General features: G+C 41.7%; 1 protein-coding gene across 2 annotated transcripts in view; it reads right to left on the bottom strand.

The window, feature by feature from the left end:
* DYM (dymeclin) overlaps positions 1 to 21760 on the bottom strand; it is a 678939-nt gene that overhangs the window by 331979 nt on the left and 325200 nt on the right. For both annotated transcript variants that reach the window (XM_082254562.1, XM_082254563.1), the window contains exon 13: positions 18664 to 18758. In XM_082254562.1, the coding sequence (XP_082110688.1) occupies positions 18664 to 18758 (95 nt within the window). The remainder of the gene's footprint in view (positions 1 to 18663; positions 18759 to 21760) is intronic.

Below are 21760 nucleotides of genomic sequence, written 5' to 3'. Positions count from 1 at the left end.
CTATACAAACACACATCCCAGCTCCTTTAAACACTATAAATCCCATCGAACTCCATTCTCCTATTATATCCTCTCTAAAGAGAGTCACTGGAAGTTCAAGTAAACACTGTAAAAGCAAACCTTAAAGATTTAAAGTGTTTTCTAGCCAGAGGAATGTGGTGGGGTGTGAGAGTACCAACAAGGCATACACAGGAGGCAGCCATTTTGTGAGGGCCAGAATGGAAAAAAAAAACAAATCTGTAGTATTCGGTAGTATTAACATGGTTGCCTGAGCTCAAAGTGACACTAAACAAAATCCTTATTCACCCCTTATTCCCCTCACTTTTATTTGTTTGGAAGGAGTGGTACATGTTAGTTGTGGCCGCGTGCAATGCACTATGTACACTACACATCCCAAAACCCATTGTGGGAGCAATCTACAGTAGAGAGAGGGTGGCTTTCTTCCTACCTAAAGTGGACCATGGAGAACGAACATAACCACCCTCTCACAGCTCCATAATTGAAAGGAATTTGGGGAATTAAAGGATTTGGAGGCTGAGAGCAGCAGGTGTTTTTTTGAGTTAAGAATATATATGTGAATGGACAAATGATGAATGTGGAGTTTATCCGCACTCCTCTCGTGTGGTAGCTGCTGGTTTGTCGGTGGCCAGAGGTTCAAGGGCACTGGTGGCTCCCAGCAGTTCCTGGTAAACTCAGAAACACCGATGATGCAGATGGAAGTGACGTCATCAGAGCACCTAAGTGTCTCCGAATTTACCAGGAAGCACTGGAAGCCACCAGTGCCCACAAACCTCTGGCCACCGACACACCAGCGGTTACCACCCGAGAGTAGAGCGGATGAACACCACATTCATCATTTATGCTGAAATTATTTTCAACCTTGTGAGTGTATTTCTTTTTTTATACATTACATTGCAGTCATAGTGCACTTAGATGGCACGGCTCTCTCTGTCCTTTAGGACAGGAGGGTGACAGCTGGCGGGAGGGGAGGAAGTGGCAAGGAGGGTAATCCCACGGACATATGAAGTGTCAATGGTTGTTAAGGCCACGGCAGCCCTGCTCCTTAACAACCAATAATTGCCAACATTCATTCTTTTACATTTCAGCTGTTAGCCAGGAAATCCCGCTGACAGCTGAAGGAACCGAGCCAGAAGGTATCGGTGCATTTGCACGTGTACTGATACCCATGCAAATGCCAAGTATCAGTACCGATACCGGCATCAGTGTAAACCTAATATATATAGATTTATTTTTTTTATTTGTCTTTACATATTTTAGCTATCAAATGCAATATCCTATATGCATATAACGATAGTCTACATCCCAGGTACATGACATCAGCCACATTTGTTCTGTGTAAAAAGCCTGACTCTCCATTCACTCCACACGTTTCACTTCCATTCAGTATTGAGTCAATGACAAAGTAATTAGGCAGCCCAGACTTCCTGGTTTGCTGGTCATGTGATGTCAGTAATCTCCCTTTTTACCCAGCCTTGGCACCACAGAACTCTGTGTCTGAAGACTCAAAAGACCTACAGGCAATGAGGTCAACCTGGAGTCAGGAAGAGGGATAATAAAAATATGGCAGGGAGACAATTTACACTGGGAATGCAGATCATGTTTGGACCAAACAGGAGCAACAACTGAGATGGCCAATAATGTTTAAAAGTCCCTGTCACCAATTTATAAAATTGCAGATAAAAGCACAGACATGTGAAATAAATATTAAATGCTTACTTGCAGTACATGCTCTTTCTAGGAGTTTTTTTTTCACTTGCAATGTGCCTGTAAATTTGCTAGGCAATTTGACTACTGCAGGACAAGACAATTCCCTAGCACATCCCCCTCTCCTCTTCTGAGAATGTTCAACTACTCTCTGTGCTGACCCAGCTCCTCTCTCCTCCCCACATAACCTTTTATAAATAATAGCCTAAAAGGGGGCTGCTATATAGGACATGACAGCTCTGGGTCTGCTTCTGGCAGCACATCGAAGATGGCAGTGCCAAGCAACAGTCTCAGGACTTGTACATGTCTACACAAGGGAGGCTTTAGCAGATTACTAACAAGCATTAAAATACGTTTATTGCACATATCATTTATTGGGAAGATTTTTCTTGAAATGGTTGGTCTGACAACAGAGACTCTTAAAAGTGTATATTTCTACTAGTTAGGCTTCTAGGAAAATTTAGTTTTTGGCTTTACTGTCGCAAGTGGAGCAGTGATTCATTGTTTTGGTCTGCTTAAGGTTTTCTGAGAGTTTGATTACTCCCTCCTGCCTCTGAAAGAAGCTTTCAGAGCATGGCGCTGGGAGATTCAAATGACCAGTTAAATATTTATCAAGCTCTCCAGCTGTATTGTATGTTGCTTATTTCATTACCTGTGGATTACTGCATTCTCCTGTTACTGTTGTTTACACTTATTTGTTCAATAAAGACCCGTTTGATTTTAAAAAAATATTTATCAAGCTCCAGCTAATCCTTGGGAAGGTGTATCCAGAAGGTGGCTGAAGAGGTGATAAATGTGCAGGTGGCCTGAGCAGATTGTTCTTTCCTCATCAGAGAGGGTTCCAGAGCCTCTGGGGCTGCTGCCCCCTGAGGCAACCTGTGCACTGTCTAGCTGTTTTTCAGGTCTCTGTTGTGGCAGAGCGGACAGCTTGAAGCAATCTTTTTGAGGAGCTGGCTGTGGGAATTCATCCTATGGGATCTGGTCTGGAGGAAGATGGTCTTCCTCGCTGGGATGTGTCCAGAGGAAGCTGGGAGGGTGTGCAGTTGTCCTGGGGACTTGTGAGTACTGTCCCTGAATTGTGATCCCTGCTGACTGAGTGCTTTGGGATGTAAGTGCTATAGGTAGCCATGAACTGAGGCAGCTGTCACGGGGGGGCCTCATAGTACTGGCCATTCCCCTGTGCCCCCAGCAAAGTTAATGTATGTGAGCCTAGAGAAGAGTGTCCTATTATTGTGCAAGTGTTTTGGAGTATCCCATGCCATAACCCCTCTCCTGCTTAAAACTCTTCAAGCAATAAATATAAATATTATATCCCCTAGATTGAATTGGAGCTGGTGTGCATGGACTGGTGCTTGTGGGGACGGTCAGCCTCTGTACTATTTGGCAAGAACCAGCTTCTACCAGCAGCCCCTGTGGGGTTAGCGCTACATGTGAAAAGCCACAACTTTTTTTCTTTTTAGTGAGGAGTTAGTACCCCTTTCAGCTATATAGATAGCAAGCTTAGTGAGGAGTTAGTACCCCTTTCAGCTATATAGATAGCAAGCACACTACAAAAAAAGTAACCTCAATGATCCAGGTTTACTGGGGTTAAAAAGCTATAAAGAGCAAAACAGTTCAAAAAGACATATCCACCTTGGGTGTATTGGAACAAAAAGGTTTTATTGCTGTGTTCCCACTGGGGAGATTCACCCTCTCTATTGTTAAACTTTCAGTGCAAAATAGAAATACATTTTTATTATTACAGGTCAAGAATTGTGAACTTTGAGGCCTCCATTGACCTTGCTACATATTGAGTCAAAACTCTTTCAGTTTGAAACACACATTGCGTCCATTGTTTGACATGGTTTTGTTTGCCTGAACTTTGAGATGAGAAGCTGTGTCATCTGCCCCAAAAGGAAAATGTGTTTGACAAACTTTTAAATACAATACTCAGAAAGACAGATAAATAAATCGCTTATCACAGGTGGATCGGCCTTTGGGGGAAAAGGTTTACATAAGACATCCTTCCCCTGGTCTTGAAACACGAAAAACCAGAGAGGTCGTAAAACTTTATGTTCAGGCCATGACTCACACAATGGGCGAAACTCAATTTCAGGATAACACCTGTGTTCAACCATACACAATGCAAGTAAACTATTGTTTCCACCCTGAGAAGACAAACAAAACTGTCTGGACAAAGACGAGAATCTGTCATTTATTTACCTAAACACAAACAGGGGGATAAAGTTGTTGAAATCTACACGGAGTCACATAAACATTGTCACTTAGATTGATGAGAACTGCAAATCTCAAAATGAATTTCAGAAAATCATAAATTGATATCTCTGCCCCATCATATACAAAAGGTGTTATGGAACTATGATGTTATGACAACCTCCTACTGAGAAGTACATTATATTCTATCATATAGTAGTGTCAAATGGTCAGAAATTTCACCCATATTTTATCATCCAGTCCAAATCATAAATGTACTGTTGTTAACATAGTAATCCCTTAAATGGATAATACTCTAATTGGAAACAAACCATGTATAGAAAAAGTTACATATACAAGCTGTTGTGTATCAATATATATAACTGTATATGTATCTATACAATTCTTACTGCTACTAATTGAAGTCTTGGGTTAAAAAGTAAAGTCCAATATATATATTACATAAGATATATTAAATATTAGAATAGTGTTACCAAGATTAATCTTTATTCAGATACCTGGTGGATTAAATGGACGTCATAGATGAGAGCATGATTACATTTTATGTTTTTTTTATAATAGTCTTAAATGGAGAAATTTTTAATTAATTTTAATATACTGGTTAACCAAGAGGTGTCACCCTATGACATCACCAGTTAATGAATAAGATGTTCCAACCAATAGGAATAATGTTCCTCCCACTGGGTTTGGCTTATGATAATTTTTACTGCCCTTTTGTTCAACACAAAATAAAAAGAAACCAGAGATGTAATAACAGACACAACAACACAACACAACACAACACACATCATATCTTGCCCAATATACATCACACTTACAACATACACACTACTAACAGCCATGCACAGACTCATCTACACAGACGACTCCATTTCAATCTGCCATGTATCTGAACCTTTGAGGGACGCCAAACAAAGCTCCTCCCTAATTGGCCACCATCTTGGAAATGCAGCCATCTTAAAGGAACCTGGTAACTACTACTCTAAGCTAAGCGGCCATTTTAAATATGGTAATTATGCCTTGCTGTTATTTGATTATTATTCAATATTGTTTATGTACTTCCTTAAATGTTTTACATTTCGTATTTAAAGGGTAACGAAAGTACAATCCCAGCCGTATAAACCATATGTAGATTTTTCTCTAAAGAGATGATTTTTGTTTTTATAACATTTTTAATATCAGATTAAGCGCATTATTTGCGATTTTACGTCTTCCGTTTTGCATGGCTTATTCTCACTTCATCTGCAGTGGAATGACTTTCGGCCATGTGATTCGCAGACTATTGTGGTCTGATTATATAGAATATTAATTTATGGTTCATACTACACCTGGGAAATACATAATCTTGCTTTATTTTACTTTCATCGTTTAGCTAAATATCACATTGCATTTATCGTTTTAAGTTGATATTTTATGTAAGGTTATCTCTTTGTGTCACTCAAGTATGATCATTTATGGTGAAAATATGTTTTGCGAATAAATATTCTTATATATATATTCCCTACTGTAGACTGTTTCACTAAGATTGGTATATGCTTTTAAAAAGAAATTAACTGATAAAAAAAGAACTTGGGAAAATTGCGTGGTATACTATGAGTGTCTGAACAAAATTAATTGGGTTTTTTTTCTTAGATATTAAATTATTTGCCGTAATCGGCTGGAGGCACTGCGTCATAATTCTATTGATAGTTCAGACATCGCCTTTTAGTAATAAATTAAAAATAGTCAAATTTTATACCAAAACGCACAACATATTAAATGGAGTTGCACTGCTGAGATATCATTAATTTCTTACATATGCCAATCATAATTTTGATCATGGTGACATAATTAATAACTTTGCAAAAAAAAAAAATAGAATTTTTTTTTAATATTTTTTTTTAAATTATTTAATTGTGAATATTGATAGTAATGCCCTAAAATGTCTACATAAGGTAAGGTTCACGCTGCCAACTCTGGCTAGATGTCAATCCCACAGCCCCAGTAGATTCGGCACAGATCTAGAATATGTAGAGACACCTCTCTGAGTCTAAAATGGTGGTATATGTATAGGCTAGTTGGAGTCATACCAAAATCCTCAGAAAAAGTCGGGCCAAAAATGGGCACCAGACGTGGGTAGGGGAAAACCTGATGTATGAACTCACCGAAAGCTTCTCTAACCCCAAAGACGTCAGGAAGCGTGATCACATGCTTTTAGAATCATGGCCAATCTTACTGTATCTCTGTGAGGAACTGCACCATAAGGCTCAGCAAAAAGGAATTTAGTAAAGTTCTAATCTCCACTCCAAATAATAAGAAGTGAGATAAGGAACCTCCTTGAGCAGGTGAAAGTGACCTCTATTGGGACACATAGGTTAAGAGAATGTAGCACGAAACTGTAGGAAAAAGTAGAACTGTGGCAGAAGTTGTATTCAGAAAGCTGTAATATAAGCAACCATTTGAAAGAGCAATGTAAATGATTAATGCAAGAAGTAGGAAGTTTTGAGCAAGGAAATGTTTTTTTTTTTATTAGTGGAAGTTGCCAAGTAACCAGCAGTTGAAAATTAAGTTGCCGAGTAACCAGCAGTGGAAAATTTAAAAAAATAAATAAATAAATAAAAATAAAAATGTAACAGTTCCAGTAAGGACAGGAATTCATAAATAAATAAATAGGAAAGTTCAAAAAGGTTATGGTGTCCATACAAAAGGGTACTGCTTATCAGTCCTGCATTATAAATAAAATGAAGTAATTAATTAGACCCAGATATGACTCCCAGTCTGATGGTTATGACCCAGACAAGGGGGGGAGAGTCAGGCAAAGAGTCCACGTCCTACCCCAGCCATATTCCTAAGATAGGAGGGCAGAAATTGGGCAGCCATACATAACTAGGTATGAGTCATATCAGGTCACCGCAAAAAGACTAGCACCCCTAAAAAGATACCATACACCTCCAGAATTTAAAAAGTTTGTTTTAAAAGAGTACTGTCCCGATTTTTATTAAGACAGGGTCCTTAGATATTACTAATCATTTTGAGGCCTATGAAAACAGCCTATCTGGGTTGTGCCTCAAGGATGTAATTTAAAAGTCGGCCCACACATAAAAAAAAAAAAAAAAAAACCCTTACGCTGCTAGAGCTGCTATATATAATTTAAAATGTACACAGCACCAAAGCCCACTGAATTTTTGCTGTACTGTACTCAAAAGTGCCTAACACCCTTCAATGGAGGAGCCTGAGTACAACCATCCAGAATTTAAAACCCTGTGCTTTGAGGCATCGGCCAGATACATAAAAATAAGTTTGGCCAGGGACTACAAGTTGGGGTGTTCACTGGAATGGTTGGCAAAAGAGAGCGACAATTTGCACTCCATCCAACAGACCAGTGAACAAAGAAAGGCGTGAGCCTGTCACCAAAATTGTGGCAGAAACACACCTTTCTCCTCAACCTTAACACTAAAAAAAAAAAAAATAATAATAAATAAATAAATAAATAAAAAGGAGCAAGATTTTATACCGGATACCTCAAGGAGGACACCGGACACCCCACAAATAAGGAGGGGGGAACAGAGGCCATTTTAGGATTTCCTTCCAAGGGGACAGGGCCCAAGGGTTAAAAGAATCTCCAGGGAGTATCCCCAAAGAGCCCAATTCACCCTTGAGAATGGAAATCCTCGCTATGCCAAATATTCTCAACAAAAGGGGGGACCCCACAAATAAATAGGGATTTGCCCCATCTTAGGGCTCCTCAAATCCCTCGGGAAGATGAAGAGACATTAAGGCCCAGACCCCGCCAGAACCGAGCGAATGGTTCTGATGGGGATCTGTCCCATCTGTCTGTACCCGAGAGACATAGGCACCGCAGGAAGCGGAGCCAAATAAAAAAAAAAAAAAAAAAAAAGCCAATAATTCTATTTCTGAAAAGATTGTTCAGCAGAGTAGATGCCAAGGTGGATCGGATGATCACTTGGTTCACTCAGGGCACTGTAGCCCGAACTAAAATAATTCCTTTTTAGGAACAAATCTTGTGGCCAGCCAAAGGCCACAAAATCCTTAAATGCCCAAATAGCAAGGGATCAGAGGGACACACTGAATGGATGCATAGGAGACAGAGGTTCTAACACCATTTTATCCCCAGGTCACAGTATTGAGGATCCTGAAAATCCCTGTCACGGGGATCTTGGTTGTTAGATAATAACTACTCTCCTATTTTTCAGTGGTCACTTCATCCCTCTGACTCAAACAGGTCGCTCAAAGCGGACACATTTCGAAAAATCGCCAATGGCGGTGATACAAGGAGGATCAAACCCTAATGACGTAATGAAGTCAAGAGGTTAAAGGTGGTATTACGGTAACCAAGAAGAATCCTCAATGTCAGGTAGTTTTGTTGCCTACCATGAATTGCATTGATGCCCCAAAGGGGGGATATTATATATTTTTTTCCTCCCAAGTAGAAGGTAAATTCTAACAAAATAGTATATCACTGTTCAATTGTTCAATGTGTGGTATCCATGGTGATGAATACGTCCCCATGTTAATGAGCCCCAGAAGTCAGTCTCCCCTGGGAAAGGTTGCATATATAGTCTCACCGTCCATGGTGGTCAGATAAAAGGCTGATCACACGATGGACTAAAAGGAGGACTCTGAGGAAGCTCAGGATACTAACCTTACATTGAAATCCCAACTAAAAGTTATGGCTGAAAACTGTATGTATCATTTTCTCATGGAATCCATTTCCCTTTATAGGACTAAAAGATCCAGGAAGTAAGCAGAAAACCGAGAGTCTGATGTGTCTGAGACACCCAAAGGGGGGTACAGTGTGAAGGACCCCGGGATACCCCTGATGGCCAGTCTACCAAGACGAACCCGTCAAGACAGCCAAAGGCAAAAGTGCCCGGAGAAATCCACATTCCACTGGCCAACAGATGATAACCCTTGGATCCACACCTCACTCGGAGTCACCATGCTTGTTTACTGAAGTCACTACACCTACTTGCAGGTGTCTACACCCCATTCAACTATTCCATACCTATCTACAAAGCTGTCAAAGTCCGATTTAAGCCCTATTTCTTCAAGAGTCTGCCTTGGAAAAATGTTTCAAATGGCTACGGCATTTTTTTTACACTTTTTCCAAGGAGGGGGGATTTGTTAAACTTTCAGTGCAAAATAGAAATACATTTTTATTATTACAGGTCAAGAATTGTGAACTTTGAGGCCTCCATTGACCTTGCTACATATTGAGTCAAAACTCTTTCAGTTTGAAACACACATTGCGTCCATTGTTTGACATGGTTTTGTTTGCCTGAACTTTGAGATGAGAAGCTGTGTCATCTGCCCCAAAAGGAAAATGTGTTTGACAAACTTTTAAATACAATACTCAGAAAGACAGATAAATAAATCGCTTATCACAGGTGGATCGGCCTTTGGGGGAAAAGGTTTACATAAGACATCCTTCCCCTGGTCTTGAAACACGAAAAACCAGAGAGGTCGTAAAACTTTATGTTCAGGCCATGACTCACACAATGGGCGAAACTCAATTTCAGGATAACACCTGTGTTCAACCATACACAATGCAAGTAAACTATTGTTTCCACCCTGAGAAGACAAACAAAACTGTCTGGACAAAGACGAGAATCTGTCATTTATTTACCTAAACACAAACAGGGGGATAAAGTTGTTGAAATCTACACGGAGTCACATAAACATTGTCACTTAGATTGATGAGAACTGCAAATCTCAAAATGAATTTCAGAAAATCATAAATTGATATCTCTGCCCCATCATATACAAAAGGTGTTATGGAACTATGATGTTATGACAACCTCCTACTGAGAAGTACATTATATTCTATCATATAGTAGTGTCAAATGGTCAGAAATTTCACCCATATTTTATCATCCAGTCCAAATCATAAATGTACTGTTGTTAACATAGTAATCCCTTAAATGGATAATACTCTAATTGGAAACAAACCATGTATAGAAAAAGTTACATATACAAGCTGTTGTGTATCAATATATATAACTGTATATGTATCTATACAATTCTTACTGCTACTAATTGAAGTCTTGGGTTAAAAAGTAAAGTCCAATATATATATTACATAAGATATATTAAATATTAGAATAGTGTTACCAAGATTAATCTTTATTCAGATACCTGGTGGATTAAATGGACGTCATAGATGAGAGCATGATTACATTTTATGTTTTTTTTATAATAGTCTTAAATGGAGAAATTTTTAATTAATTTTAATATACTGGTTAACCAAGAGGTGTCACCCTATGACATCACCAGTTAATGAATAAGATGTTCCAACCAATAGGAATAATGTTCCTCCCACTGGGTTTGGCTTATGATAATTTTTACTGCCCTTTTGTTCAACACAAAATAAAAAGAAACCAGAGATGTAATAACAGACACAACAACACAACACAACACAACACACATCATATCTTGCCCAATATACATCACACTTACAACATACACACTACTAACAGCCATGCACAGACTCATCTACACAGACGACTCCATTTCAATCTGCCATGTATCTGAACCTTTGAGGGACGCCAAACAAAGCTCCTCCCTAATTGGCCACCATCTTGGAAATGCAGCCATCTTAAAGGAACCTGGTAACTACTACTCTAAGCTAAGCGGCCATTTTAAATATGGTAATTATGCCTTGCTGTTATTTGATTATTATTCAATATTGTTTATGTACTTCCTTAAATGTTTTACATTTCGTATTTAAAGGGTAACGAAAGTACAATCCCAGCCGTATAAACCATATGTAGATTTTTCTCTAAAGAGATGATTTTTGTTTTTATAACATTTTTAATATCAGATTAAGCGCATTATTTGCGATTTTACGTCTTCCGTTTTGCATGGCTTATTCTCACTTCATCTGCAGTGGAATGACTTTCGGCCATGTGATTCGCAGACTATTGTGGTCTGATTATATAGAATATTAATTTATGGTTCATACTACACCTGGGAAATACATAATCTTGCTTTATTTTACTTTCATCGTTTAGCTAAATATCACATTGCATTTATCGTTTTAAGTTGATATTTTATGTAAGGTTATCTCTTTGTGTCACTCAAGTATGATCATTTATGGTGAAAATATGTCTTGCGAATAAATATTCTTATATATATATTCCCTACTGTAGACTGTTTCACTAAGATTGGTATATGCTTTTAAAAAGAAATTAACTGATAAAAAAAGAACTTGGGAAAATTGCGTGGTATACTATGAGTGTCTGAACAAAATTAATTGGGTTTTTTTTCTTAGATATTAAATTATTTGCCGTAATCGGCTGGAGGCACTGCGTCATAATTCTATTGATAGTTCAGACATCGCCTTTTAGTAATAAATTAAAAATAGTCAAATTTTATACCAAAACGCACAACACTATGCGGTGGGTGGATTGGACGGAATAGGTTTTCATTGCTGTGTCTCCTTTGAGGAGATTCACCCACTCTATGTAATGGGAGTGATCGGAAATGCAACATGTCACAGCTGTCACCTGAACAGGAACTTGTAACAAGGGGACACCAGTTCCAGTGATGGTTATATTTTGGCTTCTTTTCATATGTTTACCTGTTGAGTACACAGCTCAATACCACAAACATAAAATTTACACTCCTGACTGAACAATCTAAGAAGTGACCACTCCATGTCTGCTCTGCACAGTCGACACCCCAAGACAATGGGGAGAATGCATCTAGTTTTTCAATGTTTATTTGTAAAATAAAGCTTTATAATAAAAAGCAGTTAAAAAATCTGCTGCTTTAAAAAACTTTAGAAAAACTGACAGAAAACCATTATAGGTTCAATTCACCCATGAACCCAGCCACTAAATATAACCTATTTTCTCAGCCTAAACTTTAATTATCTCCCTAAACCTCAAATTCAGCTAGATCCACAGCATTGACCTTATCACAATCAAACATTTTATAATTGTGCCTGTAGTACTTACAGCAGTACTACAGCACCAAACAACATCTACTCCATAAAAAAAAATGGATTTTTGTAAAATCTTACCGTAAAATCCTTTTCTCTTAGCTCATCGACAGACGTAGTCCTCGGTGATACACCACCTTCGGGTTATGTTACCTCCGCAGGAGCAGGACTAGACAGGAAATTAAAAAGCTCTGGCCACACCCTAGGGGCAGTCCCAGAGGGTATATCCTCTCTCTCTCTGCCTCAGCAAATCAGTTATGTGAAAAAGCAGTGCTTAGAGAATTTTAACCCAACCCAACTCCAAAACAGAGGGGCGGGGACTACGTCTGTCGATGAGCTAAGAGAAAAGGATTTTACGGTAAGATTTTACAAAAATCCATTTTTCTCTAGCGCTCATCGACAGACGTAGTCCTCGGTGATACACCACCTTCGGGACGTCCCAGAGCAGTATCACAACTGAGGGGTGGGAAAATGGAAATCAATCCCAATCTAGAAGGCCCAACCGGTGCCAACTAGAAGTTTACAATGCTCATCCTTAATGATGAGACTCAACCAAAAAAGAGAAAACAATTTTTTTTTTTTTTTTCAAACAGAAAAAAACCCTCGAGGTAGACCACCGGTCTCCTCAAATTGCGGCCTGCAAAACCTTGCGGCCAAATGAGGCATCCGCCGATGCCGTCACATCAATTTTATAGAATTTTGTAAAGGTATGTACCGACGACCAGGTGGCCGCCTTACATACCTGGACCACTGACGCCTGATGGCGAAAGGCCCAGGAAGTACTGAGCGCTCGAGTGGAGTGCGCCCTAACAGGGAACGGAGGACTCTGACCCTTAATAGAATAAGCCTGTACCACCGTTTGTCTAATCCATTTGGCAATGGTCGCGGCAGATGCAGGCAAACCCTTTCTGGGGCCATCCGTGATCACAAAAAGTGAATCCGTCTTACGGAATGATTCCGTAGCTTTCAGGTATACCTTGATTGCCCGAACCACATCTAAGGAATGCAACGCATGTTCCCAATGATGCTTGGGCTGAGGACACAAGGAAGGTAGTACAATATCTTCATTCAGATGAAAATCTGAAACCACCTTGGGAAGAAAAGATGGCTTAGGATGAAGTACTACCTTATCCCTATGAATCACTAGGTATGGTGACTGGCATGATAATGCAGCCAGTTCTTGACACCCTGCGAGCAGAAGTAATAGCCACCAAGAAGGCCACCTTCTGGGATAGAGTAAGCAAGGGAATCTCCCTGATGTTTTCAAAGGGAGGTTTCTGTAGAACCGACAAAACCAAATTAAGATCCCAGGGCAGTAAGGGCGCGCGGACTGGAGGAGCCAGGTGCCGCACCCCCTGGATGAAATTCCGCACCAAGGATTTGGTAGCTAAAGGCTTCTGAAAGAAGATTGCTAATGCTGAAACTTGACCCTTGATGGTGCTCAAGGCTAGCTTCTGCTCAACCCCTTGTTGCAAAAAGGCCAATATTCGAGTCACCGAATAGGTACGTGGAGGAAATCCTAAAGATTCGCACCACGCAATATAAGTCTTCCATGTGTGATAATAGACTTTGCTGGAAGTCGCTTTCCTTGCTTTAATGAGGGTAGGAATGACTGAAGTAGACAAACCTCTGTCCTTCAGTACTTGGGTCTCAATGGCCAGGCCATTAAAACCAGCGACTGTAAAGCACGAAGGTAAATTGGTCCTTGAGACCACAGACACTCCCTGAGACGAAGTTCCCACGGAACGTCTGCGACTAACATGTCCAAGTCGGCCAGGCCGGCTTGAGGAGGCCAGCCTAGAATTTCTAGGACCACTGGCGCTGATTGGATCTGAACCAGGCGTCCCTAGAGGTATCTGGCCCCGACCATCCGAGAAAGTCTGGTCGTTTTCTGTTCCCACACATTTATCAGATACCTGATTGCTATCAGGAAGGGTGATCTTTTCTGGTTGAACCTCAGGGACCGAAGTCACCCGACTAGAGGCTACTTGGCCTATCTGGTCAACCAGATCCGATTCCTGTGAGGTATCGGGACTAATCTTAGGAAAAGGTAAAAGAAAAGATCTTTTCAGGGAACGGTAACTACCGCTTCCTGTGGTACTTAAATGTTGGAAGGGAAGAATCGCACCGGTAGTAGTGGTTGATGCTCGATCTAATGTCCTGAATACCGGTGAAAACGTCCCCCCACCCTGAAACCGGGTGGGGGCGCACCTTCAGGCTGTGTACTCCTTTACTTCGGGTTTGGCTGGGTTGGTCCCCTTCTTGAACCCTCCTGGAGGAGTCTTGCCTTTCCCGCTAGTACCAGCCGGGCGCCCTTTATGGGCGGTAAAGAAAGGTCCTCGCTTGTTGCGAGGTCCCTTAGCTTTTGCAGCCTGTGGCAAAAAAGTGCTCTTGCCCCCAGTGGCATCCTTAATGATTTCATCTAGGTTGGCTCCAAATAGACGATTCCCCTGAAAGGGGAGATTAGTCAAGGTCTTTTTGGAACCTAGGTCAGCTGACCAGCATTTTAACCACAGCACACGTCTGAGGATCACTGCTAACTTAGATGCATGCCCTAATAGGGGAGTAGTGTCCAAGGCTGCGTCACAGATAAACCGTAGCCCTAGTATGATCTGTTCCATCAAATCAGATGTCTCCTGGGGAATATCTTTTCCCCTAAGATCTTGGCGTACCATTTTCGCCCATTCCGTAAGTGTCTGGGAAACTAGACCAATAACGATTACTGGTCTAAATGCTGACCCTATCAGAGAAAAGATAGTGCGGGACTCTGCTTCTATCTTTCGATCCACCGGATCCTTAAAGGACGAAGTGTCCTCCACTGGAATAACCGTGGCTTTATTCAGCCTGGAAATAGGCGGATCCACGACTGGTGGTACCGTCCATTTCTTAATGATGGATTCCTCAAACGGATAGCGTCTAGCAATACGCTTGGAAATAGTAAAGGTACGTTTAGAATGCTCCCATTCTCCTTTAATCTGATTACCAAAACATTTAGGTACAGGAAAAGCCTTCGCCGTCTTGATGGGCTTATTAGTCCCAAAAGGCCTCTCTGTTTCAGTTGCCTCTGCCGGTAAAGCCTCAAGTTTTAAGGTTTCTTGCACTGCCACAACTAGTGCGTCCACCAATGCTTCTTCCTGAATTATAGCAAGAGAAGAAGCGTCCTCCTCACTGTCTGAGGGGGCTTTACCTGGGATAACAGCCCTTGCAGAGGAACCTGCAACTGCCGTGACCATCTTTGAATCTGAGTCAGAGGTGTCAGATGGTATAGGGGTAGGCGGGGGTCGCTTCCTAGACCCCCGTCCCTGACAGGCCGCCTCCACCCGAGCCACCATAGACTCCAAAATTGCTGTAAATGACTCTATACTCTGTGCACCGGCGGGTCCCGAGGCCCCCTCGAGGGAAACAGGTGGGGGAATATGTGTGGCAGGGTCCATAATAACTCCAGTTACTTCCTGGATAATATAATTCAAAAGTAAAGAAAAAATTTTTTTTTTTTTTTTTTTTTTCTTTTCTGACCCCCAGCGCCACAAAAAGCCCCTTAGTGTTACCTGCTTAGGGATCCCTATCGATCGAGAGAGAGAGAGATAGACCCCCAGGCTCACCACTTGATGCTCAGAGTTAAACTGCAACAGCTTACAGCGCTGTCTTGACAAACAGGAAGTCTCTTGGCAGGCTGCCCAGGAAGAAAGGAGGCGGCTCCGCCCCTCTGCACGCCTTCCGGCGCCTCCCCCAAGCTCCACGAGGTGTAGGATCACCTCAAACATGGCCGCCCCCATGCTGGAGACACGAGGCTACGCCAAAATGGCGGCTCGTGCGATCCAGCAAAAAAAAATGGCGGCGGCCTAAACTGAATAGCGGTGTGCTGCAGGGCACACAACACTCTCTCTGCATGGGGATATGGCGTGGTTGGCGGTACCGGCCCTGGCGGACCGCGTGGCCGTTCGGGAGGCCTGCTATTAGCTGGAGATCTGATTTGGAAGGCAGTCTACATGTCCGTGGCTTCTGACTGGTAGGTAGCTTATACTTAACCCATAAGATTCCCAGAATGCCACAGATTACATCTTTAAAATATGTATACAATAGATTGTTAGCTCCCAAGCCAAGCCTCCTGGCTTTGCACACATAAATCACACTCAAAGTAGGAGGATTTGTGACATGTTATAGGATAGAAAGGACTCTATCTTACCATACAGAGAGGGGCCCGCGTTCACCACAAAACCCGTCAGGGAAAAAGGGGGAACATACTACTCACCATACCGGAACCAGGCGGGCACCAACTCCTGACAGTACCCCTCTCCACCGGGGCGGGAGGGCTGTCGACCGATACGGACGCCGTGACTCATGGTCTTTGGCGTTTCGGCGAGACGTTTAACTCGCGTGGACAGTCCTTTAATGGGACTTTGTCGCGGCCGACCCAGCGCGGAGCTATGGCCTGCACGCGCTCGTAGGCTGAACTGGGGTGACCACCGGATCCCAACATCCAGCCCGTCGCCCAGTTCAGCTTTCTTGCTTGAAGATCTCACAGGAACACTGGAGAAAAAAGCTGTCTAAAAAAATCTTTTTAAGAAAAAAATCTTTGCCAGGACCTAAGATCCCAGCAAGGTGTCTAGGTCCTTACTCCTAACTAGACAGAAAATAACTGATTTGCTGAGGCAGAGAGAGAGAGGATATACCCTCTGGGACTGCCCCTAGGGTGTGGCCAGAGCTTTTTAATTTCCTGTCTAGTCCTGCTCCTGCGGAGGTAACATAACCCGAAGGTGGTGTATCACCGAGGACTACGTCTGTCGATGAGCGCTAGAGAAATTACTTTTTGTATTTAAGGAAAAGCACTTGATTGATTCACATATTTATTTGTTAGCATAATGCTGGATTAGTATACACAGCGCAACTATATTAGTTTAATGATTTCGAGCATTTGTATTTTTCATGCTTTTTGAGTGCCGCTGTGCAAATTTGGTGTTTGGTAATTTTTTAGCACCAAGTGCAGTTTTTAGATATTCACATGTAAGGGGGATTCTGATGGGGGCTGTGATGTAAAGGGGACTCTGAAAGGGGAGGTACAGACTTTATTTTTGCTTGATTTTAATTATTGGTTTGAGTTTGTTAATTCTTTGATGTATTTTACTGATGTTCTTTCTCTGTTCCGAATCATATCAAGCCAATTACAAAAAAGCTCCAGGCAATCCATATTTACTCATTTAAATATTAATAATTTATTAATTCATTTAGAAAACTGATTTTTTTTTTTTTTTTAGTCTGCGAATATTTGTAAAATATACAAAGTGAATCTCGTACTGCAACTTTGGAGACTCCTAATTTGAAGTGTGCAGGGGAACTCATTGCTACTGGCAACATGTCCTTTTAAAGAAGCATTCCAATTAGACTTTGAAAAAATAATATACTACTATATACTAATCTAATAATAAAAGCTGTGACAATCATCTAGCAAAACATTTTATCTATTCTCTGAGTAACTACAGATATGTAACACTCACGATAGGGCGACCTGGAGGTGTTCTGTACACCAATGGTCCAAAAATGAAATTTACTGCTTGTACGATTGGCTCACTGGTTTTGCCAGAAATCTGCACTACTATACAAATCAGATTTTAGGCATCACTGCAAAAAGACATTTCCTTCTTGGTGACATAGTCCCCATCGATTAAAGAGGAATTCCCAGTGTGGATATTTAGTTACATTGGTCTGGAATGGAACAGTGTAACTATACCATACCTTACCCCTGGAAGCTGAATATTACTGAAGAACACACCGCTAACTCCACTTGCTTCTGGGTCCGTACCGAGTGACAGGCATGCTGTATTCTGAACACAGGAGGTTGGCTGCTTGGCACAGGTGCCATTTTGAGAATGCTTTGCAGTGTTCCCTGATTGGACGAGGTGGGGAGGCGAGGTGATGTGGGGACGGTCAGCCTCTGTACTATTTGGCAAAGCTTTATAAACCATACCTGGATCTCATGGTAAATACCTCTAAAGCAATATGGACACTGCAACTTCTCATCAAACACAAAGTGAATCACATGCATAATAAAGAACCAAACCCCCCCCATTCAGAATCTGTACCCAAACGACATGGTGAAACGCACAGCTACTTCTTCAGAGCTGAGAAAGGTAGGTATACTCTGCAACAAAGTTGGTAATATCCTTTCACTGTTCAATGATCACCCAGAGGAGAATGTTTTTTCTCAACACAAGTGGAGTTGCTCTTAAATTATAACATGCAAGGGAATTATAGTGAGGCAGCTACGATTCTTATTGAATCCTTCCATATTGGTATGACAGGCATGGCAACATCCTAACAGCAAAGATGTGATAACATTTTCTGAGAACTGAAGTTGCTTCCCTCACAGATATAATAATATTCAAACCCGTCTGGTGGCCGTGGGTAAACGATTGTTTAGTGAAATTTTTCTTTAACCTCATTCCACCCATGTAACACACCTGTGGTGGCAAAGAAGGAAGGCTGCTTTAATGCACACATGACGCACATATGCGTCTATGGGAAACAGAGGTTCCTGTGCTGAAAGCGAGCACACTGAGCGCTCCCTGCACAGAGACCGAGCTGTTAATGACAATTCTTTGTCTGTACCAATGATGGGAAACCAATAGGACCAATTCCCAATCACGTGACCTCAAAATCACTGATCACATGATTAGGCAGACCTTCCCGCCCCCTGGCGTAATAGCCCAGTTAAAGAGATGTCAGGGTGGGTGGGGAGGGATTAATAACCCCGCTTCAAATGATTTACTGGCTCTTTCAGTTACCTGATAATTCTCTGCGCAGCATACTGATGGAGGGAACGAAACTGAGCGGACATGTTGGCCAGGGCTGCCAAGCAGTTGGTGTGAAGGTACTTGTCCTGTAAAGTGAAAAACAGATCTTTATTATTCATATTGATCATGTGTCGCCTCCATCACAACTCACTGAACATTATCAACAAAAAGTCTGACTCCTGTGTTCTCAAAAAAAAAAATAGTGGCATTAACCGCTTGCCGACCGCCGCAAGTAAATTTACTGCGGCGGTCAGCCCCTGCCAGGCAGAGTGACGTTAATTAACGTCACTAGCCTGGGAGGGTCTGGGGAGCGAGCGCGCGCCCGCGGAGGCGCGCTCCCGCGCGGTCACGGACCCCCCCGCGCGTGTGACCAGCGGACCCGATGTCCGCCGGCCACTCGGCGATCGTCGGGGGAGAGGGAGAATGTCAGGCAGCTTGTGTAAACAAGCTGCCTGTCATTCTCCTCGCTGTAAAGACACTGATCACTCGGATCTAGTATGTAGATCCGTTGATCAGTGTCCTTACAGCTAGAGCCACAGCCAATCACAGTAGAAACCACGCCCCTAGGGACACACACAGCCCTTCCCTCCCAAATAAAGTTAACCCCTTCACTGCCAGTGTATTTTTACAGTAACAGTGCATATGTATAGCACTGATTACTGTAGTAATGTCACTGGTAACCCCAAAAGTGTCAAAAATGTCAGTCAAGGGTCCGATCTGTCCGCCGCAATGTCGCAGTACCGCAAAAAAAAATCGCAGATCGCCGCCATTACGCGTTAAAAAAAAAAAACAACAAAAATGACAAAAATCTTTCCCTTTGTTAGTAAACGCGATAACTTTTGCGCAAACCAATCAAAATACGCTTTTTGCGATTTTTTTTTTACCAAACATATGTAGCATAAAACAAATTGGCCAAAAATTTTAAAAAATTTTGATTTTTAAATTTTTTTTGGGGGAATTTCATATAAAAAAATGTGAAAAATATTGCTATTTTTGCAAAATTGTCGCTTTTTTTTGTTTATAGCGCGTGATCAAAAAAATCGCACAGGTGATCAAATACCACCAAAAGAAAGCTGTTTGTGGGAAAAAAAGGACGTCAAATTAGTTTAGGTACAGCGTCGCACGACCGCGCAATTGTCCGTTAAAGTCACGCAGTGCCGAATCGCAAAATACCCCCTGGTCTTTTAGCAGGAAAATCCTCCGGGGCTTAAGTGGTTAAACCCCAAACCAAAAAAATGATTGAACTGCAGCTTAGCTGTGGTGGCTGCATTCGTTTTCTCTTCTTGGCTTCTTCCCTCTGTTTTCACCTGGTGATCTGGCCAGTAACACACTTCCTGTATTAGTGAGACACAACTCTGGAGGAATAAGGACAGGAGGTACAGGTGACAGCAGCATTGTCAGTTTGGGGGGAGGGGACTGTTAAATGTAGTAGCAGATTTAGAACAAATTGAAGCCAAACTCAAGCTCACACTTACAGCAAACCGTTTGTTTTCTTTAGGGATAAAGGTTTTACATTAATAAATAAAAGATGATCATTTTAATCACCCCTGCCAGTGTTAAATGGTTTGTCTCTTCCATATAAGTGGATACATTCTGCTGGAAAGCCTGTGCTTGTGAAAAACAAAAGCCTTGCTGGCTTCATCATCAGATGAAAATAGAAAAAAAGCCTAAAGTGGGGTACACGCTAGTAGAAAATCTGCCGAAAATTCCCGCCCGATGTGAAATCGTCAGATTTTTGGCTAGTGTGTACACAACTTTCAGCAGCCGATCCCGAAATTTTCAACAAAAAAAAAAAACGGAGGGACAAACACCACAATTTTCTTCAGCCGTCCTCAGCACGACCAATTTTCGTTTAACCACTTTACCACCGGAGGATTTTGCTGTCTTACGTCCAGGCCACTTTTTGCGATTCGGCACTGTGCAACTTCAATTGACAATTGCGCGGTCGTGCGACACTGTACCCAAACAAAATTTACGTCCTTTTTTTCCCACAGAGCTTTCTTTTGGTGGTATTTGATCACCTGTGCGATTTTTACTTTTTGCGCTATAAACAAAAAAAGCTTTTGAAAAAATATTTTTCATGTTTTTTTATATGAAATTCCCCCCCCCAAAAAAATGTAAAAATCAAAATGTTTTTACATTTTTGGCCAATTTGTTATCTGCTACATATTTTTGGTAAAAAAAAAAAAAAAAAAAAAAAAAATCGCAATAAGTGTATTTTGATTGGTTTGCGCAAAAGTTATTGCGTTTACTAACTAAGGAAAAGATTTCTGGTGTTTTTTTTTTTTTAACGAGTAATGGCGGCGATCTGCGATTTTTGTTGCGGGACTGCGACATTGCGGCGGACAGATCGGACCATTGACTGACATTTTTGACACTTTTGGGGGTACCAGTGACATTACTACAGTAATCAGTGCTATAAATATGCACTGTTACTGTAAAAATGACACTGGCAGGGAAGGGGTTAATTTTTATTGGTGATCAAGGGGTTAATGTATGCCTGGTGCTTACTGACATGTGTGGGGGGAGGTGATTGAGTGACACAGGGACAGACCGCATGTTCAGCTATGCTGAACCCTGCAATCTGTCACTGCCTGTCACTTAGGAGATCCACCGCTTTGTTTAAAAAGCGGGCGGATCTCCAGACTCGATTGCCCGATGATCGGGGAAGAGCAGCGGCAATCGCCGCTGCTCCTCCCCTGGCCCGACTCCCGCTGTGACTGAATACAGCGGGAGCGAGCCTCCGGCGGCGCGCGCGCGCCGCCCACAAGGGGAGGAGTCCAGCGACGTAGGTCTACATCGCTGGACGATAACGAGCCACTTTGCCGCAGTAGCAGCAATGTGTGCAGATGTAAAGTGGTTAATGTGTACACAGTACGTCCGGGAAAAATCGGCTACGAAAGACCGCGCATGATCGGAAGTTACTGACGACCCGGAAGTTTATCAGAAAAAAAACTAAAATGGATAATTCGTATCTATCTTCGTTGTACTTGACTTTGTATGTGTATAGCAATTCATTAGTTATATTACATGTTTATACAGTCTACAGGGGATGTGTACATTCTATACAGCAATGTATATATGTCAG

Source organism: Pelophylax lessonae (genome assembly GCF_965119305.1).
Source record: "Pelophylax lessonae genome assembly, chromosome: 1".
NCBI classification, from domain to species: Eukaryota; Metazoa; Chordata; class Amphibia; order Anura; family Ranidae; genus Pelophylax; species Pelophylax lessonae.
Note: the sequence above shows the minus strand (reverse complement) of the source record. Positions and strands in the feature narration are given on the sequence as shown.